We start from the raw sequence: 24,619 nt of genomic DNA, 5'->3' as shown, positions 1-24,619 counted from the left end.
TTGCGCCTGTCTGCCTGCCCAGAGACCTCTACTCTGCTCCAACTCCGACTCCGATCCGGGCCGATCCGATCCGATCCGATCCGATCCGCGGCTCTCGCTCTGCCTTGGCATGCTGCAAACAACGTAATTGGCTTTCAATTTGCTGCAAATTGTTGCAACAGCCACGACAGCGCGCCGCAAAGAGCAACGGCAACGGCAACAGAGAAACATATTTAGATTATAGACGGATAAAGTTTATGTACATTCTGTTCTCGCCGTGGCCACTTTTGAACTCGAGGACCGGCCTCTGTTCCTGCTGCCTCTTCCTTGTCCACCGTCCACCGGCCACCATAATTCCAATGAGTTATATGCCCATCATGTGCACTCCTTGGCCCTTCAAAGTCGAAAACGTATCGCGCGTTAATTAAAAAAACAGCAACAACCACCGAAACATCAGCGGAGAGGCTGGCAGGTAAACAAAAATAATAAAAAACCAGGAGAATAATGCAGAAAAAAGCGCCAAAAATGCCGCTTAAATTTCGCTCACTGCTGCCACAGAGGCTCGGAAAAGGGCGGCTACCAAAACTCTCAGGTCTGGGTTAGCACTGTTCAATAACTAAATAAAACACTTGGGCCGCCATATACTCAGAGAATAAATATAGAGCTTAATTAAAGGAAAGGAGTTATTCGAGAATAAAGTTGTGATCACCTCCACTTTTATCTTCAAGTTGCTTCATCGGGTTGTATTCACTGTCCTAGATGTCCTTACTTGTACTTGTTATTTTCTCTTCTGAAAATATTTATATTGGAAAATCTTTACACTTATTTGTTTTCAGTGCATCGACGAGTATAGGAGAACAAGAGGCCGCGCACAATCAAGCGAAAATTCCTGGCATTTTCTGCTTCATTAACAACACACACTCATATATGTAGAGAGAACTTGGGCATTTCGTTTTGTTTTACGCACATTGGGGTTCCACTCTTGCTCCTCGAGGCCTTGATGATCCGCTGGAGCCGAGGCTGGAGCTTAGTTCGATTCGAGCGGCTCGTTTTTGGCATTTTAATTAGAAACCGAACAACGCGAAATGCATTGCTTGTCGATTTCGCTTTCTTCTCTCTGCCGTCGACCTTCTGATCTCCTTCGATTCCGATTCGCTGGTGCGTCCTTCGGGCTTGCATTTGGTTTTCACATTCAATTAGCGCATATTTCAAATGGGATCCCAACTCGGAGCATATTTCTCTTCTCTTCCTAATGACAGGAAATGCTGTCCATGCAAGACAGAGTCCTCCGAATGGTCCTCAGCTAAGTTATGTCGAAGGAATCAGATGAGCTCGCTTTAAAGAACACATCCTTAAAATCCATTTACTTGGTTTTTTCTTTAGCTGAAACTTTAAAGAAAAGCATAATTACTTTTCCCAATCCATTATTCTTAATCCCAGAAAGAACAACCATAAATTCCGATTATCTTTTACTATCTTTATTGATATTCGCTTTATTGCTGCTAGATCAAAGTTAAAATAATAAATAAATATTACTAAACAGACACACAAACACACGTACGTACATATATAATACAATACAAAATCCGGTGCTTTAACTTAGCTACCTAAACTATTATTTACTTAGATCGGTCGTAAGCCCTAAATTATTGCAAACAACTTTTAAAGTCTAACGCGTTGCTTAGTGCTTAACTCTAGGATTCTATCTATAGACAAAATACAATAACGGTAACTGCTAATTTACAGTATTTACAGCTTAATCTTACTGTTATTATTGTTATTACTATTAATCGTTTAGAGCGCGCCTAGATTGAGAACTATGTACAGTTTGAGTTTGTTTATATTTTATTTGTTTTTCAAGGTTTCCGTTTAGTAGTGTCAAAGGAAATTAAATGCGCGTCTGGGTTACACTAAATATCACACTGTGTAGGATGTTGCTTAGCGAAGAGAAGAGTTTGAAATTAAACTAGCTAAAACTTAAGTAATTAAAACAAAAATCCAGGGACCCCACACAGATGAAAGGCTTTTCAGTTAATTAAATAAATACATGGTTGAAAAACTATACCAAAATTACCAAGAACTGTCCAAAGAGTAAAACCCACCCTTTCTAGCAAGATTAGATGCAAGATTGTGTATGCCCTTCCCCGTGTGGAGTCCCTCTATATCTAAATTCGATTTATACTTTAACATAACGCTACTAATGCACTTGGAAATCGCGCCCGTGCTGTGGCAATTGGAACTTTGAGCTGTGGCTGTGGGCGGCTGCATGGTTGCGGATTGATTGATTGATTGCTTGCTGGATTGATTGCTTGGCTGATGGGTTGGTGAGATCGTGGCTAAACCATAACAGTGGTGGCCAGTACATCGGGGCCCACCTCGTCACCCGGCGAGGGTGGCAGGGACTTGCAGTTGATCGAGCGCTTGCCAAAGTCCTTGCGCGGACTGTCCAGCGAGCCCACCGTGTTCTTGCGCATGTCCGAGTTCTGGGTCTTGTGCAGCAGGATCTGGGAGCTGCGCTTGTGGGCCGCCGCCTGCTTCAGGCTGGCGCTGGAGTCCAGCTCCCGCTCGAAGTCGCAGGGCGGGAACAGCGGCTGGGAGCGGTGCAGGGCGGAGCCACTGGCCGCTGCTGCCAGCTCGGGCGAGGGATTCAGGCTCAGCTCCATGCCGGTGGCTGCTCTCAAGGAGCTAGTGCTGCCCTTCAAAGGATTCGTGTAGCGACGCAGGTTCTCTTCATTCTGCAGGTTGTTGGACTTCTCCTCCTCGTGCCGCAGGGCGTCCAGGGAGGGCGTCAGGTTCATGCCCGAGCTGCTGCGATAGGCCAGCCGCTGCTTCCAGTAGAGGCTGATGAACACCGAGAAACCCACCAGGACAATGAACACGCCGCAAAGGACTCCGATCAGCAGGCTGTGCCGCGACCCATCCGTCACGCTGGCCGTCTCTAGCTTCACCTCCACAATGGAGGTTAGAGCCGCCAGCTGGAGCTGCTGCATCTCCAGTTCCTTGCGCCGCTGGATGCCGTTCAGCTGCCGGGAGCTGAGCAGTTCGCCCAAGAGTCTCACCGCCACCGGCAACTGCGGGTCATTCAGTCTACTGGAGGACTGAAAGTGGGAGAAGGGATCATCAGGTTAGGGGGGTAATTATGGGTAATTCAACAAACTCTAAATTATGTCATTTAAATTGGAAACAAGTAGGCAGCACTTACCACAGTCAGCTCGACGGTGTCATTGGTGCCTGTTTTGAGATCGCACAGGACCATGAGCATTCCCTGCTGCCCCTCCTGACCGCCAGTACTGCCCGGCTCCTTGGCCAGCTGAGCGGCCAGCAGGACGCGCACCAGGGAGCACAGACCCTCCACAGAGGCCCCTCTGCCGACGCGCTCCAAAGCCAAGAGGATGGTGAGCCGGGCACAGTTCTCATTGACCACCGCCTGGTTTGGCCAGCAGCTGGCCTTGGCCGGCAGACTGGGGGGAGCCACGCGGCGCGATGGCTCCAGGGCACGGCAATCCCCACGCAGATTGCAGGGCGGCGAGAGGCAGGTCTCGCTCAGCGCTGGGACACATACCTCGTGCTGCTTGCACACTCCGCCGCCGGAGAGATTCGAGGACTTGGACAGGGGATCCAGCAGCTTGTAGCAATTGGGCAGTCCGCACCAGAGGTTAGTGCACCTGGAGGTTCCATTCTCGCACACACAGGCATTGCAGTGCTCGTCGTCGTCCCTTCTTCCGGTCAAGGCAATGTCCAGCCAGTTCTGGCTCTGGTTCAGAGCCGTGTACGGGGAGATGGTGTTGCTGACGTTCAGGCAGGCAGACTTGGGATCGGAGAGCACTATAAATGGGGGAATAATGGGGTATTTAATTTGGGGATTTATATGGGATAAATTACGACTTTTTAAATTTCTAAATCACCCTAAAGGTATTTTAATTTTAGTCAGAAGCTTGTAAAAAGGTGAAGGATTCATTTCCGACCCTATAAATCATATATATTCTTGATCAGCATCAACAGACGAATCTTTTTAGGCATGTCCGATACAAATTTAATTTTTTTAAAATTTTGAACATTTTATAAGGGTTAAGGTTATAAGGTTACATCGTTAAAATAGTCAAAAAATTGGTAAAAAAGTAGATTTTTTTAAATTTTAATTTGAGTATGCAGATTAATTAACATACTAAAAACTAACATAGGAGTGGTTTCCGAATACAAATTAATGCATTTTTGGGTTAGTTATGAGATTTTTAAGCTTTGATTTGTTAAACAAATTGTCATATAAAAATATAAATATTATCGACTCAACAAAATGGTATTATTGTTTTAGTCAGAAGCTTTAAAAGACGGGAAGGAGTCGTTTCTGACCCTATACATCATATATATTCTCGATCAGCATCAACAGGCGAATCTTTTAAGCCATGTCCAACAAAAATTTAATTTTTTCAAAATTTTTAAAATTTTATAAGGGGTTACAACGTTAAAATTGTCAAAAAAATTGGCAAAAAATGTATTTTTTTTAAATGTATAATTGAGTATGCAGATTTGTTAACCTAAAAAAAACTAACACAGGACAGCTTTCCGAATTGAAATTAATGCATTTTTGCCTTAGTTATGATATTTGAAAATGTTTGATTTTCCCTAAAAATTGTCATATAAAAATATTGATAAATATTGTTTCAAAAAATTCAAAGTTTAAACTTAGTTATGATCGATTTCCCATAAAATCCTTCAATTTAATTCCCAAAAGTAAGTTCCGCTCTTGCTCAGTATAAATTAAAGTCACTTACATATCTCACATCGTAGACCATGTCGTCCTGGGGGACAGATGCAGCTATAGCCTCCAATGCCGTCGATGCAGGTGGCTCCGCCCTGGCAAGGCTGGGGCGAGCACTCATTGACATTGATGCGGCAGTCCGGACCGGAGAATCCCTGGGCACAGACGCAGCGGAACCAGCCCGCGCCCGACTCACAGGTGCCGCCATTGTGGCACGGCTGCCCGCGGCACTGGTCAATGGCCTCGGCGCAGAAGAGTCCCGTCCAGCCGGGAGCACAGTGGCAGTGGGGCTGCAAGGCCTTGTCTGGGGCTCCGGGCATGCAGGTGCCGCCGTTCTGGCACTGCCCGGCGTAGCAGCCTGTGGCGCGTTCCGAGCACCGCTTACCTAATGAAGAATAAAAAAACACATGAAAATAATATTTATTGGCAAAACCAAGTTAAGCCCACATTTAAGCCAAATATTTGACTTTAAAATCACTTAAAAACCGCCAGGCTAAAATTTTTCTTTGGCCAAAAAAACGAAAGACTTAGGCAACGAACTTGCTGGGAGTGTGGGACTATTTTTTGTTGGTTTTATTATTTGTTGGGGAGCCGTGACCGCTGAACTAATTGAAAAGTAAAAGTGTGCTGACATAGATCGATGTGGTATCTCCGTATCTCCTCTATATCTATATCTATATATATATATTTCCCTAGCTGTGTCTAACGTAAACTCTGGCCGAATCTGTGACAAAAAAGCGAAACGCGTGAAATATGCAAATCGCATATTAAAAACAAACATAAATCATGGCAAAGGTTCGGCTTAGCCCCCCTCGAAGCTGCCACATGTGGCAAATACGTTCGCCGATATACTTGTATATATATCTTTTTTTTTGTATATGTGTGAGCTTGTGAGTTTTTTGTGGCTCAGCCGCGCATTCGCTTCAATTTGAGGCCGTAATGACTGCCGACTTTCAATGTTCAAATAAATGCGACCGTCTCGATCGTTATTTCTGTGCGCTCGAGTACCAGCATGTGAGAGCGTAGCGCTGCTCTTAACGTGGCCAACACACACATACACACACACACACACACACACACATGGCTCTTTGCCGTCTCGCGCCCATTTAAAGCCCCCCAAGCGTTGATAATGCGCCTCGTCAGCCAGCTTACAGCAGGTTTTTTAGATGCCCTCTCCAAGGAGTTGTTTCCATTATTTAACTGGTTTGGTTTTAAAGGAGGAACGATAAAATAACTAATGAAAAAGGAATACAAATGTAAAGTGTTCAAAAGCTATCTAATGTAATAATGAAGAGTTAGGGTATTGATCCTTCGACTTTATAAACTTTGCGCTGTCGCCTGCACTTGTTGCAACGCTCTTTCCTGACGTTCACTTTGGCGGCCGCTTAAAGCGCACCCCAGACCATGCTCGGCTCGGCTCAGTTCGTCCCAGTTGAGCTGGGACTCATCTCATGCCAACCCGAGACATCCGACTCACCTGTCCAGCCCGACATGCACTCGCATGTAAAGTCGCCGTCGCCGTCAAGGCAAATTCCCCCGTTTCGACAAGGATTCGGCGAGCATTCGTTGAGATCTGCGGAAAGTTAATGAGTTTGCTGAGTCGGTCAAAGGAGGAGCCGGGACCAGGGACTCGGGAGTCGGAGTCGGGACTACTCACTGTGCTCGCAAAAGGTGCCGGTGTGGCCCACATGGCACTTGCAGAAGGTTCCCGCGTCGCCCGTCTCGCAGCTGCCTTGCCCGCTGCAGGGCAAACCGCTCGGCGTTGTCATCGTGCTGGCCACGGAGGAGGAGGAGGAGGAGGAGGAGGTGGAGGAGGTGGCGGAACTCGAAGTGGAAGTCGTGGCTGAGGACGATGGTTGCCCGGTTGCCGCCAAAGTGACATTCGCAAAGCAGCCCTCTGTTTGGGGGGAAGACATGATTAGGCTTATTATTATAGCAGGATTGCACTGGGAGAAACAATATATACACTACAGTTTAGGACTATTTCTTCAAGTAAATATCAAACATTTCCCTAGTTGCCCAGTGTGGGCTATTATTGAGATCTTTGAGACGACAAAAAAGCTGCCATTGATGATGGCTTAATGATGTCTTCATTGGGCTGGGATCATTCCCAGGGCTTCTTGGAGGTCTGTGCTTTTTATATATATATTCTCTTACCGTTGCAAGGTGGCTGGGAGCAGAGCGGACGCAGTTGCTCACACAGCTTGCCGGCGCGGTCCGGTGGGCAGTAGCAATAGAAGCTGCCGGGCGTGTTGTGGCAACTGCCCTGAATGCAGGGCGACGAGGCGCAGTGGTTCTTGGCCTCCTCGCACAGGGATCCCGAGTAGCCCAGCGGGCAGATGCAGTTGAACTTGCCCACCATGTCCTGGCACTCGCCCCCGTTGCGGCAGGGCGAGGTGGCGCACTCGTCGATGTCCGTCTCACAATCTCGACCCGTGTAGCCGGGGGCACAGGCGCACTTGTAGTCGTTGACCAGGTCAATGCAGCTGGCTCCGTTCCGGCACTGGCCCACGCAGTCGTCCAGGTTCTCGGCGCAGGTGGGTCCGCCCCAGCCCTCCAGGCAGACGCAGGCGAAGGAGCCCGGCTGGTTGCGGCACTCCCGGGCATTGATGCAGGGTCCGATCGCCGAGGCCGAGGACTCCACGGCGCGGGTCAGCGCCGCGAGGAGCTCGGAGCTACTCAGATTCCCTCCAATAATGGCACTGGCCGTGGTGGTCAGCAGGGAGTTGGGCGGCAGTCCCGGAGCATGCGGTGCCTCGCACTCGTTGAAGTCCTCCTCGCAGACGCCGCCGCGCCACTCCGGCGGACACTCGCAGCGAAAGCCGCCGATTAAGTCCACGCAAGTGCCACCATGCTCGCAGGGACCCCCGGCGCACTCGTCGATGTCTGGGGAGGAGAGCGGGAGCGGGAAATTCAAGCAGATTGTTAAGTGCCATCCGCGGATAAAGTGCAAACACTGCGAGAAAAATCTACAGGGAATTTGTTTTCCTAACTTTTTTACTTCTAAAGGTTCTAAATGAGAGGGTCAAGACGAGGATTAAGACAAACCTAATCCCTATTTCTGATCTCTCATTTTATTTGTATTGTTAGTCAAGATCCCCATTTATGAACACTATTTCCCCCAGTGAATGTGTTGACTTTGCTGTTGGCTAAGCTCTCAAGCAGCTCGAGCAGGTGGCTCTTGGCCAAGTCATTGACCTAGCTGGCGGATCGGTGGTTGTGTTGTGGTGGCTTCAGTCTGCAGTCTTTGGGCTGCGTGCCTGGCTTATCGCTCGCCTGAGATCTGCGAGGAGTCTCCGCTTCCTTCTCTTAGCCAGTCTCCCGTTTCCTCATCTCTCTCTCTCCGGCAACACGCAACTCATTTGTTTGCCTCTTGCCAAAAAGGAAGCTGATAAGGATTGCACCCCGAAAATATGCAGTCCTGACCCTTTGGCTTGCCCCATTAGCCGCCAATAAGGGTCAGATGATATCAAAAGAAGGCAGGAAATTTTTAAGCAGAATTTAAGCTTAATTAAGCCGTTGTGGAATCAATTATTTTTGAGAGAAGTCTTCCAGGCAACGGTTGTTTCTTTAATAATTTAATTCTTAAGGAGGAACATTAAATGCAAAGGTTGGTAACATGTATGTTATTTGTAATACAAAAAGGTAACTAATGCAAATCCTCCAGCTTCGTTTTTGGGGAATTAGCAACTCAATCAGCTTATGGCTTATTGCAAATAGAGAGTCTGGTGAATGTGGCTGTCGGTCGTGCTCCAATTGGAATGCAAAACCGAACCGAATTCGCTTGGACCACCGTGGCCACAACAATCATACCTCGAAATAATCAAAAATAACAGCCATAGCCTGCCTGTGCGTGCTACGTTTCATTTCATTTCACTTCATTTCATTTCGCTACACTCAAGTGCGTGTGTGTGCTCAATTGCATGATCGAGAGGCAACGCCACAACACACCAAGAAACACCACCCAGGCACACACTCACTCACACACACACTCTGAGCACTTGGCCAACAAAACGTAAATGGCCAAGAGCTGCGGCCAGGCTGTGGCTGTGGCTGTGGCTAATCGCGTGCTGCAGAATAAAATTAAATCGAAAAACTCACTTATTTCGCATGTCGGTCCCGTCCATCCGGCCGCACAGCCGCAAGTGAAGCCGGCGGCCGGCGGCGTCATCAGTGGCTGCTGCTGCTGGGCCACAAGGCTCACTGCCCCCCGTCCCAGGCTCGGGCCGCTGCCATTCCGCGCCGCGTCCTCCTTGAGGCGCAGGTGCTCCAGGCTGCGGATTGATTCGCGGCGGCTTATCGGTTTTCCCAGGGAGCCCATGCCGCGCATGATGCGGTACATTGGCGGTCGCGTTGCATTCATCGGCTGCAAGAGGAGACCACGTACACTCGTAAAAATTAGGTAGTGAATGCAATCTAGGTCTAGTTTAAAATATTTAAACTTATAGAAAGTACCAGCAGAAGGCTAGGTTATTAGTCTCCTCTTCATCAAGAATTTATTTAGCTAAATCAAGACTCTATTTTCCAAGTGCACGCTAGATATACCCCAGATGGTGGGGGTTCCGAGCGTATTAAATAATTTTATGGCACTGCGAAAAGGTGCATAAATCGCAGGATTTGGGGACGGACAATCCGCGGACTCACCTTGAGCGTACATGTGCCGCCGTTGCGGCAGGGCTGCGTGGCGCACGGGTGCTCCACAATCTCGCACTGCTCGCCCGACAGTCCCTCGGCGCATGTGCAGCGGTACTGGTCCGGGGCGGTGTTCTCGCAGGTGCCGCCATGCTTGCAGGGTTCATGGGTGCCGCAGTAATTTAAATCTGTCCAGAGAGAGAGAGAGGGGGGAGGAACTATGATTATCGACTCCCAATCCCCATCCTCCACTTTCGATCCCCGTAATTGCGTGGGGTCACCTACCTTGATCGCACAGTATGCCGCCCCAGTTGGTGTCGCAGACGCACTTCCAGGCACTGCCGTTGCAGGACCCATGCTTGCAGCCGGGATAGACCATGCACTCGCTGCACAGGGGACCCCGCCAGCCGGGTCTGCATCTGGAATGGGAGGAACGGAAGGAATGGGGTGATGAGTTTTGCAAATGGATAAATGAAGCATGGAGGACCCGGGGTTAGATCAAAAGTTGAAGGATCCCTGGGAACATATTGCAGGAGAAGAAAGATGAGTCCGTAACACTGATTGCGTAATGGAGCATATCTACAGGTGGGCTCTACCATGGGAAGTTCCATGGAGGTTCCCCTTGAGAAAATGGAGCATAGAAATGAATCTTGAACTTTAACTTAAAGTTAATAGTAAGCAGAGGTAACTTGCAGCTTGAGGGAAAGTTTAAGAAGGAGTTCGGATCAGAGTAAAGCCTTTTAAAAATACTTTTTCCAACTATAAAAACTGTAACTAATAAAAGAACCCTTGAGAAGGTTATCTGCATGTTGGGAAAACATTCCACCCATTATTCATCCATCGATCTCGACTGTTTCTGCTCTTTGTTTTTACATTTCAATTTGGCCTGGGAACGCTGCTCTGGCTTGGTTCTGTCCATGTCTGGGGATCGATCCTATGGCCAAACCACCGAATTGGGTCACTCTGAACTTTGGCCTTGATGCATCAAATGCTAAAGTGGCAGTGCAGCTTACAAACTTGGCGATTTTATCGCCGCAACACGCCAGAGTGCAGCGGGATCAAAGTTAGCCACGTCCAGGTCCAGGTCCAGGTCCAGCCATCGCCGAGTTATCTCCCGGCGAGGTGCTAACTCTACAAGCCCCGGGCATGACATGGTCTGCGATAGTCGTTCGCTCCGTTGGTTATTTATGATTTCATTAAAACGGCAGCCCGTTCAGGCTCTATCTGGCGGCGGATCAGTGGCCAACTCCAGCTCCAGCTCCAGCTCCAGCTCCAACTCCAGTTTCAGCAACGTGCAAACAGCAAAAGTAATTTTTCTTCTGGCTTATAATTGTTGCAACGGAGCGGAAATCTACAGACTTTTGATGTTTTCTAGGCCACGCTAATTATTGCTATTTAGAATCAGGACGAGAGATGGCGATGGGGCTGCAGCTTGGCGCTGGCTGATGGAGAGCCCCATGATGCGGTCGAGAAATGCAATCATGGCCGCCGGCTCACGTATTCTGTGTTACGCTGCAACATTAACAACGGCAGCAACTATTGCTGCAGCAGCAACTGCTGCAACAGGAACAACCGAAGCGCAAACGTTTTTTCGTGCTCTGCTCTTTGAATGCACAGCAATAAATTGGAGGTTGCTTCTTACTATCATTCGATACGAAAATAGGTTTTAAAAATATCTCAAAGGAACTCTCCTTTTTGAACTACGAGTATGATATATATTCCTACTTCTTAGCTTTAATTTCTCTTGGTGCAGGCTTCAGCTCTTGCTGTGCCACTCCACGTTGCCAATGTCTGTGCATGACCGTTCCAAGGGGGCGGACCGAGAAGCCCCCAACCCAAAAGGTGGTTGCGAAGTCGGAGCACTTGGAGCTGGTGCCTGGGAAGAGAGGAGCGGAGAGCGAGGAGGAGGTCTTCTGGCCATGATCAGCTTTTGGCCATCGTGCGGGCGTTTTATTAGCCTGCTTCGCTGGCCGGGAATCGTATTGGCTCTGGCACTTGATTGCCGATTATACGGCTGGTTACAACTTTATAGCACTCCGGGGTTATCTCCCAAATGGGCAGTTACCGAGTGCGAACAATTTAATAAGGAATGCGGCGGGAACGACGCCGGTTGATTGGGAAGCAGCGTGATTAGATCAGGGAAAGAAGGAGCTTTTAAATACAGTAACGAACTCTTTGAATAACTAAATAGGGAGTCTTAATGGGAACAGAGGATATTACTTTAGTTTTGATATTTTGGGAATCTTTATACTCGTTTAAATCCCGTTTGGTTATTTGCATCCCATAAGGAACATGTGAGAGAAACTCTTTTAACTATTTCACACATTTTGTCTTAAGAAAAAGAGAAAAAACTCAACCAGAGTTGGTAGAAAAACCCGCCTTATGTGTGAGCTATAGAACCCATTTTCCCGCCTCTGATCACACAACCAAAAAAAAGAAAAAAATAAGAAAGACAGAAACCACTCTTGGCCATTATAACTGTGCGAGTGGAGAGCCTCTCTGGGACTTGGCCTGTCAATGGTGAGCCGTGGACTCCATTGACTCCCTGGTCTTCGGGGCCAGAGCCATTAAGTGCGGCGGCCCCAAACTCCGCTCTGGGCACATGCAAAAAGTGTCATAATCACATCGTTAAATGGGGTGGCCGGGGGTCGTAATTACACCAAAGGTGGGTATAAAAATATGGCAAAAACTACCAAAAACAGGTAACTCAACATACACAGTGCGAAAAGGTTGAGACAATATGCTTTCTCCTATCTGGAAATTGTAGGAATTCTAGATATATTGATAGAAGGTTATAATTTAGTAACTATCGTAACAATTTTAGTACTGCCACCTCTATAAATTATAAATTAAATATGATTCAGAGAAACCAAATATTTCTCCTTGTGCACTTACTCGCATTCACCGGGTCGATCGCACTTGCCATGGACGGGATCGCAGCCGGTCTTGCAGATGGCCTCCTCGCAGTTGACGCCCTGCCAGCCGTTGAGGCAGAGCTTCTGACCCTCGGAGCCGCAGGCGTAGTGACCGAACTGATCGTCGCGCGGCCGGCAGAAGGTCGTGCAGGTCGTGTTGTAGTAGGTAACGGCGCATTGCACCCGGACGCGGTAGGTGATCCGGGCGTTGCGGCCGATGTGGTCCAGCGTCTTCCACTCCGGCGCTGGCAGTATCACGCCCGAGTATGATGTTTCCTCAATTAACCTCTCCGCATCTGCATTTTGGCGTCGTCGGATTGGGATTGGGAGTCGGATGCGAGCGTGGCATGACAATTGTTGTGGATGTCGTCGCAGTCGTAGTTGTAGGATTCGTGGTTGGTGGCATCAACGTTGGCGTTCCAATGGATCAGGACCAGGATCACAGGGGTGAGTGGTAAAGTGGGAGAGTGGGCAGATGGAGAATTTAGTCAGTTGTTTGGCACCATTTCAAGTGCTTAAGGGTACACTTGGAGAATTAGTACAGCTTTTAGAGCTTGAGAAAATAGTACAAGGAATTTAAATTGTTTCACTCTGAAATGAGTTTAAACCGAGGTTTTCTGACTAACTATTCAATTTTGAAATATATAATATACATACTTAATACATTTACTTTATAACATTATTTTACCAATCAGTTGACAAAAGGCAGATCTTCACTCTTGTCTGTAAGCTTTTAACCCCTAATTCTCGCAAGTGTACTCTTTGAGCACCTCTTTGTCTTCTTTGGCTAATTAAGCCAAATGCCGTGGCTCTGGCAAACAGTAACGAGCGACATGCTGCTAGCAACTTGCAACGAGGAACTTGCAACAAGGGGCTGCATGCAGCATGCTGCTCGGCTAGTAACGAGCGCCAGTCGGCAATTGCCACCGCACTTACCTGGATAGGATGTGTTGTACATATCCAACGCCTGCAGTATCAGCGTAAACGACTTCTGTAATTGAACGTTGAGAAGAGGAGGGAAAAGTGGCATTTAGTTCGGGGTCTCGGAGCTTTTTTCAGGTCTCTGGTGACGCTAATGGACAGTTTAATCTCAAGCTGCTCGCCATGGATGCAAATGAAGACAACGCAGACAGGCGAGCCAACAAACAAACAAACAAACAAACAAAGAAACGAACAAACAAACGAACGAACAAAGCGATCAGACAACAAACAAAAGCGAGGCAAAGCTAAACACTTTAATTTCACGCAGGAGGAGCGCGGACTTTCTAAACAGACTCTGGCCATGTCCATGTCCGCGTCCGAATTCACGTCCACGTCCAAGTCAACATCCACGTCCATGGCATTGCAATTGGCCAAAACAGAAATGCGAAAACAAAACACAGACCAGACACAAGTCGCTTTTAGTTTTTAGATTTGTTTTGGTCTTTATTACCCTGGCCATCAAGGGTGTTATACATTTAGCCATTAGTTTGTGCCGAAATATCAGGAAAAGTTTGATAATTCAATACATTAAGCATCAAGCTATTTAAAATGCTAAATGTTAAAGATATTATTATATATTGTTATGATTTATTTAAAAAGTTGTGGGCTCAAAAATGCAAACACAAACTGCAATTTTCAATACTTTTGTACTTTAACTCTGTCTAGAAATCATCTCTCCTTTAAATTAAATACAACTCCCACACAAGTTAAAAATATTTCAAAATATATAAATTACTTTCAAGTAATTTTTCTGACAAAAAAAGACAAGACTTTCCAGCGTATTTAAGCGTTCGGTTCGAAAATATATATTTTCCAGATTTCTTATTTAAACTCCTTCGCATGGGGCCTATAAAAAATTGAAGATTCGCCGTTTTGTAGAAGATTTCTCATTGGGCCTGGAAAGCAATTAAGCGACGACGTTGTCTGGATGCCGCCGCCGCCGCCGCCGCTGGAGGCCAGGAAATGCTCATTTAGCAGTGGGAGGCGGCGGGCAAGTGGAGCGGGGATCCCCCTGTAATTGCCCTGGCGACGCGACACTAAATCAGTCCAAAGCAGACATTGGCTAATTGCAGTCGGCCAGCAATGGCAACAACAACTTGACACACTTTGCTAAATCCATCCATCCACCGCCTCGAATTTCCATTCAATTTTCTGTCTCATATTTTCTGCCTTGTTCCGGACTCGCATTGAAATCTTGCTGGGCGCATGGCCAGCGGAAGTATATCAATTGAAAATGGCGTTGAATTTGGTTTTGGATTTCATTGAATAAAAGCGAGATGACAGACTGTGACACGAGCCAATGGGCGGGAGGTCTGAACTAGATCGTTACCACGGAAATAATAATGGGAAGCTAAATTTATGCAAGTCTATTTTCTGCCCTAACATTTTTCAATCAAATCAAGTAGCTTTTAACGAGACAATCGCCGAGTTTGTGAATTGGCCACCGAAATGTGTTTACAGACACATGAGTGGAGAAGCCCGCTTTCGTCAATGGCTACCTTAGGAAGAGCAGCGTCTCTTTTGGAAAACAATAACTTTTCGTGGAGGTAGCTAAATGGATCAAAAGCCCACGGAGCACACACAAAACACATTTTATTTGGGCAGTCATTCATGTTCGAGTTGCGGCAGAGTCTCGAGGCGGAAAGTGGAACAGGTAGGTCTCCCGGGCCCCAAGAAGAGGCTCCGCAAATTCCACTCGAGATCGCTCAATGGCCGCGCACGCGCACTCCAGATCATCAACTTGGATGTGGAAAATATTGTCAAGTGAAATTCGGTTGTACACAGTTTGGGAATGTTTCCGAGACGAGGGCCTCTATGGGGCTCTATGGTGTTTGACAGTTACACTGAAGGCCCGCTGAGGTTATGATGTATGGTGTGTGTGCTTCGGGCCTTAAGTATTTCCTAAGTCATGTTTATAAGTCTCAACATGCCATTCACTCAATCAGCCGGAGTCGTGGATGGAGTCGAAGAAGTCATTCAATAAAAAGTGGGACAATTGCGACCAGATCGGCAGCAGCTCTTTTTATTTCATATTCGTCTTTCGCTTGAGTTTTGTCTGCTTTTTTGAAGAATTTTCATGAGTTTGTGAAAGGCTTCTCGAGGGTTCCTCAACTCAACTCGGAGCAACCTGACTTGACTCACAGTCTGCTGGCAAATATTACGAAGGCAGTATGCAGAATTTGCCAAGCACACTTGCAGAAAAAAATACTCCAAGAAAAGTACTTGTTTTCAAGTCTACGGTGATGAAAATCATTTTCAATAATCACCACCATAAAACAAATTTTGTTTTTGAACTTTAAAAGACAGATCTCCAACGATTTCCCATTATTTTGTTCCCCAAAACTCTCCCAAAGTCGTTATTTAAATATCCAGAATTAAGTATTTCAACTGCAGTCACAGTCACAGGTCTTGGAGAACACATGTGTGTTTGAGCTTGGGCAAAAGCGCATGAAACAAAAATAAGAAAAAAAGGAAAAGCCCCAGCAAAGGCAAAAGATTAAAGCGAAACCAAAGCGAAGCGTAACGTATCGCCATCGCCATCGGCCGAGCGACAACCGCGACAAGGTAATGTTCCCACGAAACAGGTTGTCCGCACTTCAGGCCACGACTCGAGTCGGACTCGGACTCGGTGCGGGACTGGGATTCGGGGGAGTGGTGGCCACGGCAAGGTATGGTGTACGGTGTGGAATGGTGTGCCGTGGACCGGCATGTTTGGCGGGTGGAGCGACAGCAAGGAGACCCAAAACCCAAGACCCAAAGCCAAAGAGACTCTGACGCATGCTGCTCCTCCACCGCCTCCTCCGCCGCCACACCTCGTCGTCATCGATGGTCTTCGATGGCTGCCTAATGTAAGCGACTGCGCAGGCGCATGCCGACGTCAGCGTCGACAGAGACTGCACTCGAAAAATATTTAAATAGAAATATTTGAAAAGTGTTAAATGAAAACAAGTATCCTCATTACTTTGAAGATTGTATTTAACAGAAGAAAATAAGCTTTGACTGCTTCAAAGAACTTATTTTTATTATGTTAAAAATTATTCAATTAGACCTTAAAAGGTTTTAAATTTCCTCCTCTTCTCTAGTGCTGTTTTTTGCAAGTGTGCCCTGTTACCAATCGCACTCGTATTAGTTTGGATACCGGCCTGGTCGAGGCGTGTAATTGTTAGCCAAGTTAGCGTTGGAACACCAGCGAAACAGAGGCAACGACAACCAGAACACCAGCCGTACATAACAACCGAATAAAAAATATAAATAACAAAACAACAGGAAAGGAATAACTTTGAAAAAACCGAAGTATTTACACTCTTTTAGTTTGCAAATGTATTTAATTTGTTGAAAATGATGTCATATGAATTATGATAATATAATATAATATAATAATTTCTATGACAATTTTCCCGAAAAATCAATGTTTTAAAACTCATAACTTAGCCAAAAATGCATTCATTTCAATTCGGAAAGCTGTTCTGTGTTCATTTTTGTTAGCTTAATAAATCTGCATACTCAATTTAAAATGTTAAAAAAATTAAAATTTTTGCTATATTTTTTGCAATTTTAACCCCTTATAAAATTTGGAAAAAATCGAAAAAATTGTATTTCTTCCATAGATGGCTAGAAAGATTCAGCTTATGATGCTGATCAAGAATATATATGATTTAAAGGGTCGCAAATGACTCCTTCACTTAGTTTTAAGCTTCTGACTGAAACTTTAATACCATTTTTTATAATACACGGCAAGAGTATAAAAATAGGAGGGAAATAAGAAAAATAAGAAAAACTTCAATTGAATTCTGCGACTACACCCAGTCAGGTTACATTTTTACCTCAATCGAGTTAAGAGCACCGCAGACCAGGCCACGTTTATTTTATGTTTCGCTTTTTTTCTCGGTCACTCCATATGTTTTTTTTTATTCCCTCCCAGTTTGGCAGTCATAAGCCCGCATTATGCTCACTTAATTAACCGAAAGCCGCTTAGGAGGTGGAAAATATACGAGTATAAAACATGAAACACAATTTTTAATTGCTTTTTTTCGGGCTACCGACGCCCGAAGAATCTCCGCGTGCGAAGAAGGGCTCTGGATCGGGCTCAGACTGGGCATGAGTAAGCCGCTTTTGGGTGCTATAGACCTTTTCAGGCCAGATGATTTTGTGGCAACGTTGAACCCACGCTGGATTCATTGGCCACAGGAAGTGACGAGAAGAAAGAGAAAACCAACACTTGTTGGCATTCCCCTGGGCTTTCTTCTAAACTCATCAAGTTGCAGAAGGGAAATCCTAGTAGTTTCGGTTTTAAATTAAATTCCTAAATTAAAAAATTAATTCTCCTAGCTTTTATCTTGAAATGTCTGTGGAAATGCCCATATATATGTATGTTATACATTCTTATCAATCCGGCACGAGCTCCGCGCTCATTCACATTTCTGTTGCCGGCTCGACCTTATCGCGCCGAGCTCAGCCCTGAGCTCTCCATGCGGAACCAAGAGCCAGTCACTGCCTCTATCTAGACTCGCCAGAACTGGCATATTACGACCAAAATGAGAGCTGGAGTTGGGCCAGCTCGTGCCAAAAGCGTGCTGGGACCATGATGGTGTAACGTGGCTTCCGTGGCCAGGGAACTCTGGGAACACTGGGAACACTGCACTTACCGTCCAGCGAAACGTAAAGGGCAGCACAATGGCACCCACTCCCGGATCGCTGAGCACGAAGCTGGAGCCGCCGAGTATCTTGGTGGTGGAGTTGCCGAATGAGCAGCCCGTGGATATGCTGGCACCCTGCTCCGTGGTCTGGTACTCCTTCAGGCACAGCCGGAATGCCGTTGTGCATGGTGAGCAGCCTGCAAAAGCGAAGGAATTCCGGTTATCATTCTGTTATATACTAAAGTATATTGCATAATAATTATTTGGCTTTATTAACATAAAGATTATATTGCAAAGTGCAAAAAAAGGGAACCTTGACCACCGTCTCTTTTAGAGGAAGATAAGAGTAATGAGCAAACTCAGAAGAATTCTATAGATAAACTTTGGTTATTTAACAGGAATTTAATATATCAGCTCGAGAATGTCACGATTTTCTACAGGAATATAAATTTCTTTAGCAATAAAGAAATGTGCAAAGATTTCTTAGGCTTTAAATTGTTTTCTCAATGTCGTAATAATTTCACTTTCCATTTTTAAGTAGCTTTATGCTATTATCTTTTTAAGAGGGGCTTACCTTTCTTTCCTTATTAAGAGGGGCCCTACGAATCGTGTTAATATTAAAAAACCTGTCATTAACTTACCCATCGTCTTGGTGGCCCTTAATTCCGATGGCATGCCGCAGCAATAGCCGCTCAGCAGATGGCTGTTGGTGTTTGAGATTTCTAATATTTCCAGCTCGAAGTTACCGGCTGCGGATATCTGTGAAAGGGAGAAGGAAACGAGGTTATCGATACAGAAAGTACATTGCGATCGGTTGGCAGACAAGCGACCAGATCTCAAATCGATCAAATCAATCACGGCTCGTAACGAAGCTTCCCTCGAAATAAAAAGAGTGATCTTCCCCCACCAAGTCGCATTCCTCCTGCCCAAGACCTAAGACCTAAGATCGATCCCCATACCATTCCCATTCCCATTCCCAATCCCATTCCCAACGAATAATATGCTCAACACTTTATGGATCTGATCGTTCGCCGGGCTGTAAAAGCTAATAAGCCACCTAGGGCGCTCTGATTGGGCTGCGCTAGAGGTTTTAATTAAAAACACAAAAATAGATGGATCGGTACACGGGGGAACTCCGAACTCCGAATAATCCGAAAGAAAGGAGCTGGCTCGCTCGCCCGGGACTTGATAAATCTAACAGCAAATGAAACACGAAAATAATGAGAAATATATTTCCACGGCCACAAAGCGCGCTCCTAACTATACCGTTTCGGCTCACTTAATCAAACGAGATATCCAGCGGCTTTCGTATAATTTAGAATGCCTTTGTGAGCCAGCTGGGGAGCTGCAGGCTCGGGAGCCGGCAGTCTGGAATCGGTGCTCCGGAGGGGCCACAAATCAAGAGCCTATCGATAGGAGCATTTGCCATAAAATTAATAACACATTAGATCGCCGTTCGCCCCACTGATAAATGGCACATAAAGTTTAACTATTCTCCGCCAAATCGCTTATCATAACTTAGCCGGAGTGAGTCTGCAGAAGAAGTCCCCATCGTCTGCACCATCAACTTTGTATTTTAAAGGTTCATTACCAGTTCTATCCTGGAGAGCTGGAGAGCTTGAGAGCTGCAGCTTCTTCGCGGAAATATGCTAATGAAAACTCTTAGCCGCTGACTCCTGCCTTTATGGTTTCATATTTCAGCAAATTTATTGTCATTGCCTCTGGTAGCTGGCAGTGTTGATAAGTTTATTAGAAATAAATTGCAATTTGGCCTTCTGGCCTAACGGTGCTGCACCTGCTCCGGCTTCTGCTGGAAAAGCTGAGGAGAAAACCAACAAACTAAAGCCAAAACCATATGCATTGTCGACCATTGCCATAGATCAATCAAATGCTGGTCTCTCGGCCAGTTTCTCTTGGCGTTTTCTCGAGATTTCCTTTTGTCTGACTTCGGGCCAAGACTCGAGATGGGATTCTAAATCGAGAAACCTGTTTTCGTGGCTGCTTACTTATTTATTTATCACATGTGTATCTCCGACTCTTGGGTTCTTTGGCTGCAGCTGCTCTGGCTCTGCATCCGCTAATATTCAGTACAAACTTTGACGTAATCCCCCGCCTGTCCCTCGATTAGATAAGCCCGATGAAATGCTTAAGGAAATTAGTGCTGCGGCGCCAACTTAACGAAGCCGACACAGAGAGGGGACACTTAGCGGGGAGTTAATGTGAAATTAAATTTTAATTAAGCCGCTTTGTGGGAGCTCCTTTCGTAATAAGGCCGCCCTTGCCTTTTTCGCAGTCCGTTTAATACGCAGCTTATGATCAATAAATGTCAGAGATCCCCGTCGTCCTCAACTGGGTTAATTCCAGCGGAGACCATGTGAACCGAGGCGATGCGATCGCCGCCTCAGATTTCCCTGGAAGTGAACCATAAATCGACAACGGACGCTACAAAATATTTAACTTTTTATTTACTTCATTAACAACTAAATAGTTGCATCCATTTAGGCTGCCGGCCACTTTTATCGCCTCGAATAACCTAAATCAATGCAATCCCCGGCCGGGTCTGGGTCCGAGCCAGATAAATGTGTGTAATCAATTTGATGGCTCCACCGGGGTCTTGGAACTGTTGGGATTCTCTCGCTGTGGATTCTAATATCTGCCCCTTGAGTTGGCCGTCGTATTAATCAAATTGTTGTTTTCTTCTCCCCCTCCGAGAACTCCCCCTAACTGCTCACAGCAGCGATTAATTTTTATGTATTTTTGAACCGTTGGCTACCTCTCCGCCTGTTTAATTGCCGCTCGAGGCATCTCTTCCCAGTCTTCAGTCTCCAATCCCCAGTTCCCAGCCTCCCCATTCGCATCTCTTTTCTGGCATCTCAATACATGTTTAGGCACTTTGTGTAACACTTTATGACTGGGCTACACCCCGAAAACTAACTCTGAAAAAGTCCCAAAACTCCCGACTACCGTTGCCATGTGGGAACGATTTCATGGAGATGGTTTCTACAGATAGATGGGATCACTTTCATGGCGGCTACGAGGATGAGATCCTATTAAACCTTCTACGAGGGAGTGTTGTCTTTTTATAAATAGCTTGGTGACCGAGAACGACTTTATTTAAAGACCAGTTAAATGTTTAAGAGTTGTATTTCGACCAAGAACAATTAAATAAAAAGAGTTTAGCTTTAAGACTCACTGAACTTACGTTCCCCTAGAAGAGGAAAATAGTGCGTATGGTTAGGTTTCAAATAACGTATGTTATTTTTTAGCAATAAAATAATATAGAAATAGACAGACATTCAAGAAAAATGTCTCAAAAATTGCATTAATATCTCTGTATATTTATTACTTCCCAGAACTCTACTAATATTTGATTTACTGTCGGAGAAAAATGAACGCAGCTTGCGTATAAAGATCCCATCAAACTTCACTCTTCCAGTCTGCAAAAATTTGATAAATCACTCAAAAATAAACCGAAAATCATCATTATTTACGTCCCCCATCGAAATTTGTTGGCCCTCAGCCGTTGCCAATTCTCATGGGTTGAATCAACTCAAATATTTTTTGTTAGCCTTCTACATTTTGCTCTTTTTTTGTGGGAAGATAGTACACCCGCATGTATTTGGATCTGGGGCTCTTGCCTTTTTGTTTTTTTTTATAGTGGGTTTCGCTTACCTTATGGACTAACAGTATTAAAATTAAAGCAATTAAGTTGCAGGCAGACTTTAATGATCGACAATCGACAAGCGGCGAAGGAAGGAGAGTCCGGGGCCTCAGGCGCTGTCTCTTTGTCGCCGCCTTTGTAGACATTCTCAGGCTGTCTTCGGATGCTGTTTCTTCGCCAGATTCCGACGTTGATTTTCGCCGAAAATGTTTCCTAAACATTGTGTACATTCTGTGGGCGTTTGGGCGATGATGCTGGTGGTGGCTGCTCTGCGATCTCGTCTAGATCTGGCCGGGGTTTGTTTCGTTGTTTTGGGTTCACTTTGGGCTCGGTTCGGTGGTCAAATGATCTCGCGGCGATCTTTAATTAGCCCATGTATGCAGATTTCTGGTCCTTGTTTAATTCGCTTTTCGCTGGGGAAGGCACTCGCTGTATTCCGGTTTCTCTATCATTTTTTCTCCACTCCGCAACAACGAGCTCCGTTTGTATTTGTTTTTCGTTTCTGTGAGTTTTGTTTTTGTTAATAATAATGGTGTTATCACAAACTTATTATTTATTACTTATAAGGGGCTTTGTTTTGCCTTGTTTCTTTGTATTTTTCACACTTAACACATCCACTTGATAGGCGATGGCTGGGGGGCTTCTAGCTGTAACAATTGGCGAACGAAGTGGAATTGAAAACCGGGCTGTGGAAATCTATTTCATCTATTTCCCCAGTGCCATCATCAACACTAATTGACACGCAGTGGCAAACCGCAGTAGCAACAAGTGGCAGTGGCAGCAACCGCAACAGCGTTTACTTTGCCCCACCGCAAAGGCAGAGAGGCAACGTGCAGCAAAGGCAAAGGCAAAAGTAAGTGCAAATGCAAATGCAAATGCAAATGCAATTCAATTTATGTTAATTTAACGCCGTTGCAGTGGCAGCTCTGCTATGGAGCCGAAGCCATGTGTCTTTGGGCCGCAGCAAACAATTTGCATCTTGTGCGCATATTAATTTACAGATATTTTCACTCCGGCAAACATTACTCATTCCCCCGATCCACGACCGGGGTGTTAATTGTCCATTTAATTAAGTAATTTGCTTGGAGCATGCCTTCTCCTTGCCGGGCGGAAGTCGTTGACTTTGAATCGAGACTCAGATGTTGCATGTGGCATGGACCGGAAGTGGCTGCTGTTCCACTGTGGCCACTGCGGCCTGACTTCCCCCCGTGAAACTTTCATCCCCAAAGAGAGGGTGCTGCACTCTTTTCGCATTTTGCAAAATTACATTACGTATTCACTGCTGGGAGAGACCTCGAACTGCGTAGTGCTGCTGATGCTGCTGCCTATGCCCAGATTTATCAGCTAATTGTATAAGCATAAGGAGAGCACTCTTGAGTGAAACGATCTGAATGAGCTATGGACCATGATAATAATGCTGAGCTTATGCTGCCAAACTTATGGCCAAACGATTGGATGGAAGTGTGTGGCAGAGCATAACACAATTCCCACTCTCTCTCATGATCTAGAGTTTATTTTCTACTTGGATTAATCCACGTTCCCTGACTGATTTCGTTATATATCTCTATATACTATTCTCTCTCCAAGCACTGAACAAAAAACTTTACTTGTATTGAATAAATGCCCATAAGAAATCACTTCAAATTGATTTGTTTTCTTGATTTAAAATAAATTCAATAGTATGTCTATCCAATTATTATCTGTATAAAGATGTACTCCCACACAAGTTTGAAGGTGAATTTATCTCCCTTAGAATTCTAACATTTATTGTTTGCAGTGCCCAGCTTATTATTATTATTACTATTTTTTATTATCATCATGCATTATGGGCTAGTTGGCTGTTTTCTTTCTCTCTCTTTCTCCACGTTCTTTCACTCCGAATGTTTCAATTCCACTTTGTAGCTTTTGATTTGTGTGTGTTATCAATGGAGCACAGTCACAGTCACAGTCACAGGCACAGGCACAGGCACTCTCTGCTGATTCTTAGGGGGATTATGCATGTATATAGCATATATATATTCGCATATTCACATTGTTTGCACTTTTACTTTTTCACTTGGATTAAACACAATTTTTCCTTTGAAGGCATTGTATGTCGATGCATTTATTTACGAGCATTTATTGTACGAGCATTTAATTGAAAGGTATTTCCGTTTTTCTTCGCTCACACGATCTGGCCGAGGAAATTAAGCACACAATGTCGACTGATTGTTGATCTTTCCATTTACTGTGGTGTTGTGCTGTGTACTTTTTCTCCATCAACTTGATCATTTGTTGTAATCAGCGAACGATTAACATTTAACACTTTCACAATTCGCTTTCAAGTGGGGGGGAGGAGGAGGAGGAGTAGGAGGAGGCGGTGGCACTGGGCTTGTATAATCCAGTTTGGGGAGGAGGAAGTCACTCTCGTACCGTGGCTGGGAATTGTGTACTCATCACCGCTCGAAGCACGGCTCACGACTAAACGAACGCCGAATCCTGCGGCACTTCCAGCCCTCGAGCAGCATCCACGGGGCGGAGCAAGTCACGCGGGAGAGACGGCCAACGAGAATCGTGGTGGTGGTGGTGGTCCTTAAGAGAGAGAGAGCACCGAAAGCAGTGACTGCGACTGCAACTGCTACCGCTACTGTTACTGTTACTGCTACTGTGAATGACTGCGACTCTCGCCTGCGACTTCCGCTGGGCGCTGCGTACGCTTCGGGGTTCGACTAACGACTGATTGCCTCTGGGCACAAAAGTGGTGGCCGCGATCCCGGACCGCGTTCTCCCGCGCGGACAACTACAGCTCTCTCTTCGAGGGGAGCAGACCGGTTCTGTGCTTCCCGAGCGGCGCTCTTTAGCCGGCCGCTGATTGGTTGCACGCCGTGCCTTATAGCCGCCGGGTCCGGAATCTGTCTCGGATCGGATCGGATCGGATCGGACCACGACTTGTTAATGGAGTTTCTGGGGAGTCGGGCCGGCTTCTGCTTCTGCTTCGGCTGCTGCTGCTGCTGCTGTTGCTGCTGCACGCATTTTGGCCCGAAGCTATGCTGCCGTTTTTTACGATTCCAACTTA

At 45.9% G+C, this 24,619-nt stretch overlaps 2 protein-coding genes across 7 annotated transcripts in view; one reads left to right on the top strand and one right to left on the bottom strand.

Moving 5' to 3' along the window:
* The window catches only part of spn-D (RAD51 DNA repair protein spindle D), a 62,186-nt gene that overhangs the window by 4,457 nt on the left and 33,110 nt on the right, over positions 1-24,619 (top strand). The window contains exon 6 of one of the 3 annotated variants that reach the window (XM_086840031.1): positions 816-880. The exons of the other annotated variants lie outside the window; for them this stretch is intronic. The gene's annotated coding sequence lies outside the window, so the exon portion shown is untranslated. Of the gene's footprint in view, positions 1-815; positions 881-24,619 lie in introns of those variants that run through there. 3 annotated transcript variants of the gene reach the window in all.
* On the bottom strand, positions 1,442-24,291 carry Ser (protein serrate). Of its 4 annotated transcripts, none has more exons than XM_086840023.1 (15): positions 23,977-24,291; positions 21,576-22,211; positions 18,545-18,662; positions 17,913-18,100; positions 13,222-13,276; positions 12,266-12,581; positions 9,656-9,789; positions 9,383-9,558; positions 8,840-9,104; positions 6,896-7,624; positions 6,396-6,635; positions 6,216-6,311; positions 4,752-5,123; positions 3,182-3,804; positions 1,442-3,077 (listed from the first exon to the last, which is right to left on the bottom strand). In XM_086840023.1, exons 2-15 carry the CDS (start codon positions 21,792-21,794, stop codon positions 2,316-2,318), a joined length of 4,293 nt encoding a protein of 1,430 aa, XP_086696149.1. In that variant the 5' UTR covers positions 21,795-22,211; positions 23,977-24,291; the 3' UTR covers positions 1,442-2,315. The 4 variants fall into 4 exon arrangements, with proteins under 4 accessions (XP_086696149.1, XP_086696150.1, XP_086696148.1 ...); XM_086840024.1 differs by having other exon boundaries at positions 21,576-22,066; positions 23,977-24,280; XM_086840022.1 differs by lacking the exon at positions 23,977-24,291 and having other exon boundaries at positions 21,576-22,066; positions 22,125-22,425.

The sequence above is a fragment of the Drosophila serrata genome, unplaced genomic scaffold, assembly GCF_035046125.1.
Source record: "Drosophila serrata isolate PLE 108 unplaced genomic scaffold, ASM3504612v1 contig_382, whole genome shotgun sequence".
In the NCBI taxonomy this organism is placed as follows: domain Eukaryota; kingdom Metazoa; phylum Arthropoda; class Insecta; order Diptera; family Drosophilidae; genus Drosophila; species Drosophila serrata.
This window is presented reverse-complemented; position numbering and strand designations above follow the sequence as displayed.

What these genes read in the sequence shown, in the direction of transcription:
- Ser (XM_086840023.1), bottom strand. Translation starts at nt 21,794, where the DNA reads ATGTACACAATGTTTAGGAAACATTTTCGGCGAAAATCAACGTCGGAA. An exon ending in TAATACTGTTAGTCCATAAG is followed by an intron (nt 18,663 to 21,575) that starts GTAAGCGAAACC and finishes TCCCTTTCACAG; the next exon opens with ATATCCGCAGCCGGTAACTT. An exon ending in CCTTTACGTTTCGCTGGACG is followed by an intron (nt 13,277 to 17,912) that starts GTAAGTGCAGTG and finishes GTTCAATTACAG; the next exon opens with AAGTCGTTTACGCTGATACT.